The 4,655-nt window shown below is 41.4% G+C and overlaps 1 protein-coding gene across 1 annotated transcript; it reads left to right on the top strand.

Annotated features, from left to right (window-relative positions):
- The first annotated feature begins 2,054 nt into the window (after nucleotides 1-2,054).
- Nucleotides 2,055-4,269, top strand: LOC121462107 (histone-binding protein RBBP4-like). The gene has a single exon (XM_041673495.1). The coding sequence runs from the start codon at nucleotides 2,099-2,101 to the stop codon at nucleotides 3,374-3,376; it is 1,278 nt and encodes a 425-aa protein (XP_041529429.1). The 5' UTR covers nucleotides 2,055-2,098; the 3' UTR covers nucleotides 3,377-4,269.
- The last annotated feature ends 386 nt before the right edge of the window (nucleotides 4,270-4,655 follow it).

The following is a 4,655-nucleotide window of genomic DNA, read 5'->3' as shown; positions in this document are numbered from 1 at the left end:
TCTAAATTTTGGCTGAATATTTAATACCGCAGAACATCAAATGTTTTCAACATTTTTCAGAGTCCATATATGCTTTGATTTTATAATTTTCAATATTGAGAATGCCTAGTCACATCAGTACACAATCTAAAATGTCAAAATGTCAAAAGTATGTTCCAGGCTATTTCCAAAATTACTTTTTTTTTAAAATAAAGCTCAAGTGAGAAACTAAAACAGGGATTTTAAGACAAAATGTTCTGGCACAGCACAACCTGAAGATATATTAATTTGATATTTATATCCTGGAGACTGAACATACTGAAAGACATTTTTTTCTGCATTTAAACTTTTATGTTTCTGTAAAGGCAGAGAACATTGCACACATATATACACAACAGTTCATAATATACAGCAGGCTTGCTTCTTACAGAGGTAGTTAGGTAGGCAGCCCTATTTCAGGGCATGCTCAGAGAACAAACTGTGTGTTTATATTAAAGGCTACTTTGAAACCAGGTACTATAGCTTCAGGCTTTTTGGAAACACCTAGGATTTATTGCATTTTTGAGTAGGAATTCATTTCTTCTTGCTGTGTGTTCAGGAAATGTTTCCTGTTTTAAAGTTTTCCACAGTCCCCATCTTTAGTTACTCAACCCAATACTGAGTCAAGAACAAAGTGTTTAGGTTTGCTCTTCCTCTCTAAGTTCATATGAGATTTTGCTAAATTTCAGAGAAAACATTTAAGATTCTCCAGTAACAAAAGATTAAGGATACAAAGTTGTGCTTTATACCTTGGAAAGGCAAGGAAACTAATAGTGAATGTGTATTATGGACAAGTAGCAAAGCATTAGACCACCCTCCCCCCACCCATCCAAAGAAACTGCCTAAGTTTCCACATAGGTCAGGCGTGGAATTGGCAAAAGTCTTCATTTGGCCCAAGCGGGTATATTGACAGAGTACATATGATTGGTTGGTCAGTGTGTGAAAAAGTAGCAACTGTAGCTTCTTCCTCCTGCATGTTTATAGCATGGGTCTGCTCACCTATAGACTCGGCCTACTAAGATTAGCTAACCCCTTTACTCTGTGCCGTACCAAGCGAACACACTGAAGTTGTTATAGTTGGTGTCACTCCTCTATCAGAGTACATAAAACCCACCTGAGCACTACTTTTCTGTGTGGATGTGTCTCTGAGTCTGTCCCCTCTTTGTTCCTTTGTCATGCTGCCACTAATCAGGTTTCCATGGCCAAACCATGCTGGGCCCTGCATAGTTTGTTCCATTAGATTCCATATATTAGATTTTTAATTTCTTAAGCCTCTACTCTTGAGCTCTTCAAGTAATTGGTAGGTTAATATTTTCAAGAGGCCACAATGATGCTTACGTTGAAATTTGCTAGAGAAGCTAGTGAGACGGTATATTGCTTACCAGTTTCTTTTTTTTTTTTAATTTATTTATTTATTAAGGATTTCTGCCTCGTCCCCACAACCGCTTCCCATTTCCCTCCCCCTCCCCCGATCAAGTCCCCCTCCCTCATCTGCTCGAAGAGCAATCAGGGTTCCCTGACCTGTGGGAAGCCCAAGGACTGCCCACCTCTATCCAGGTCTCCTAAGGTGAGCATCCAAACTGCCCAGGCTCCCACAAAGCCAGTACGTGCAGTAGGATCAAAAACCCACTGCAATTGTTCTTGAATTCTCAGTATTCCTCATTGTCCGCTATGTTCAGCTAGTCCGGATTTATCCCATGCTTTTTCAGACCTAGGCCAGCTGGCCTTGGTGAGATCCCAATAGAACATCCCCATTGTCTTAGTGTGTGGGTGCACCCCTCGTGGTCCTGAGTTCCTTGCTCGTGCTCCGTCTCCTTCTGCTCCTGATTAAGGGAACATTTTCCTTCACTGTTGTCTTGCATATTGATAATTCTTGAAGTGTATCAGAAAATCTTTCTTTGAAACTGACTGAAGTTCTCTTCTGTCCTTTTCCTCCCACTACTCATCATTCTCCCCCAGTTTCCTCCATTTTCTTCTTCTATAAAGTGGCCGCGAGAGCTAGCGCTCGTCGCCTCCCCGTCGATCCTGCAACGCAGGACCCCGGAATCCCCACCCAGCCCCTCCCGGCTCGCCTACCGCCATGGCTGACAAGGAAGCTGCCTTTGACGACGCGGTGGAAGAACGTGTGATCAACGAGGAGTACAAAATATGGAAGAAAAACACCCCTTTTCTTTATGATTTGGTGATGACCCATGCCCTGGAGTGGCCCAGTTTAACTGCCCAGTGGCTTCCAGATGTTACCAGGCCTGAGGGGAAAGATTTCAGCATTCATCGACTTGTCCTGGGAACACACACATCGGATGAACAAAACCACCTGGTGATAGCCAGTGTGCAGCTCCCTAATGATGATGCTCAGTTTGATGCCTCACACTATGACAGTGAGAAAGGAGAATTTGGAGGTTTTGGCTCTGTCAGTGGGAAAATTGAAATAGAAATCAAGATCAACCATGAAGGAGAAGTAAACAGGGCTCGGTACATGCCTCAGAACACTTGCATCGTTGCAACAAAGACTCCATCCAGTGATGTGCTTGTTTTTGACTACACTAAGCATCCTTCTAAACCAGACCCTTCTGGAGAGTGCAACCCAGATTTGCGTCTCCGCGGACATCAGAAGGAAGGTTATGGTCTTTCTTGGAATCCAAATCTCAGCGGGCACTTACTCAGTGCTTCAGATGACCATACCATCTGCCTATGGGACATCAGTGCAGTTCCAAAGGAAGGAAAAGTGGTGGATGCAAAGACCATCTTCACGGGGCATACAGCAGTAGTAGAGGACGTTTCCTGGCATTTGCTCCACGAGTCTCTGTTTGGGTCAGTTGCTGATGACCAGAAACTTATGATTTGGGATACTCGTTCAAACAATACTTCCAAGCCAAGCCACTCAGTCGATGCTCACACTGCTGAAGTGAACTGCCTGTCTTTCAATCCTTACAGTGAGTTCATTCTTGCCACAGGATCAGCTGACAAGACTGTTGCCTTGTGGGATCTCAGAAATCTGAAACTCAAGTTGCATTCCTTTGAATCACATAAGGATGAAATATTCCAAGTTCAGTGGTCACCTCACAATGAGACTATTTTGGCTTCTAGCGGTACTGATCGTAGGTTGAATGTGTGGGATTTAAGTAAAATTGGAGAAGAACAGTCCCCAGAAGATGCAGAAGATGGCCCACCAGAGTTGCTGTTTATTCATGGTGGTCACACTGCCAAGATATCTGATTTCTCCTGGAATCCCAATGAACCTTGGGTGATTTGTTCTGTATCAGAAGACAATATCATGCAAGTGTGGCAGATGGCAGAGAACATTTACAATGATGAAGACCCTGAAGGAAGTGTGGATCCAGAAGGACAAGGATCCTAGACATGTCTGCACTTGTGATTTAGACTCCCCTTGTTTTCTTCTGAACCCTGAGATGGATTTAACACTGGTTTGAGACACAGACTTTGTTCAGCTATCCGGCTACAATAGGTGCCACCAACAGTACTATTAGCCCAAACCATGGGTGTTTTCTAAATCTTTAACTGGGGGGCTTAATTCAACAAAGCCACAGACTTATATTTAAATTTTTCTTCAGGAATTTTCTAGTAACAAACCCAGGTCTAGGGTGGCTTCAGAAATGGGGCGTTGTGTGTGATTATTTTCTATGAATATTGTAAGATGACAGCTTGCAATATTTATACTCCTGGCTTGAACACCTACTTCACTTATTTCTTATCCACTCTAGTCACTTTCTTGAGAATATGAAAAATTTGGGATATAGCTTAAGAAGAAAAATAATCATACATAATATGCCTCATTTCTGAAGCTACTTTGGACCTGGGTTTGTTACTGGAAAATTCCTGAGGAAAAATTTATAAATTTATAAAAATTAATAAATTTTATTCAGGAATAAAAATGACATCTTGCAATATTTATACTCCTGGCTCAGACACCTACTTCACTTGGCTTTTGTTGTGCGGTTTTTTTGTTTTTGTTTTTTAAACTTGGGACCACCAAGTTGTGAGATGTATGTTTTTAACTGACAGACCACTGGTGAACTGTCAAGTTGAGAAAGAGTGAATTGCTAGTTTGTATTTGTTTTTAAAATTAAATTAATCCTTGATAAGAGTTGCTTTTTTAGGAGTTAGTCCTTGACCACTATAGTTTGAAGCCATCTCCATTTTGGTTGACCTGTCTCACCATCAGGCCTGTTACTACTCTCCATGACTAACTGTGTAAGTGCTTATAATGGAATAAATTGCTTTTTTATAAAAAAAAAAAGTGGCCGCAAGAACCTCATATAAGGCAAGATATATTATTTTTTGTTGTTTTTCCTTTGTTTGTTTTTGTTTATTATTTTTTTAAAAAAAGAAAAACAAACTATCTTTTTTGTTTCATTTTACATACCAATCCAAGTTCCCACTCTCTTCCCTCCCATTTTCTCCACTTATCCCTGCAACCCTACCGTTCCAGCCACTCCTCAGAGAGGGTAAGGCACATTGCTTTGGGGAAGGTCCAAGGCCCTCCCTACTATATCTAGGTTGAGCAAAGTATCCATCTAAAGAGAATAGGTTCCCAAAAAGCCAGTACAACCATTAGGCATAAGTTTTGGAGCCATTGCCAGTGGTCCCTTAGTCTGCCCCAGCCATACAACTGTCAA

Source organism: Microtus oregoni, unplaced genomic scaffold (assembly GCF_018167655.1).
Source record: "Microtus oregoni isolate MIOR12 unplaced genomic scaffold, Mior012 000024F_ref0000369, whole genome shotgun sequence".
Taxonomy (NCBI): Eukaryota; Metazoa; Chordata; class Mammalia; order Rodentia; family Cricetidae; genus Microtus; species Microtus oregoni.
Note: the sequence above shows the minus strand (reverse complement) of the source record. Positions and strands in the feature narration are given on the sequence as shown.

Excerpts from the sequence above, each read along its gene's own strand:
- LOC121462107 (XM_041673495.1), top strand. The coding sequence starts at position 2,099 with ATGGCTGACAAGGAAGCTGCCTTTGACGACGCGGTGGAAGAACGTGTG.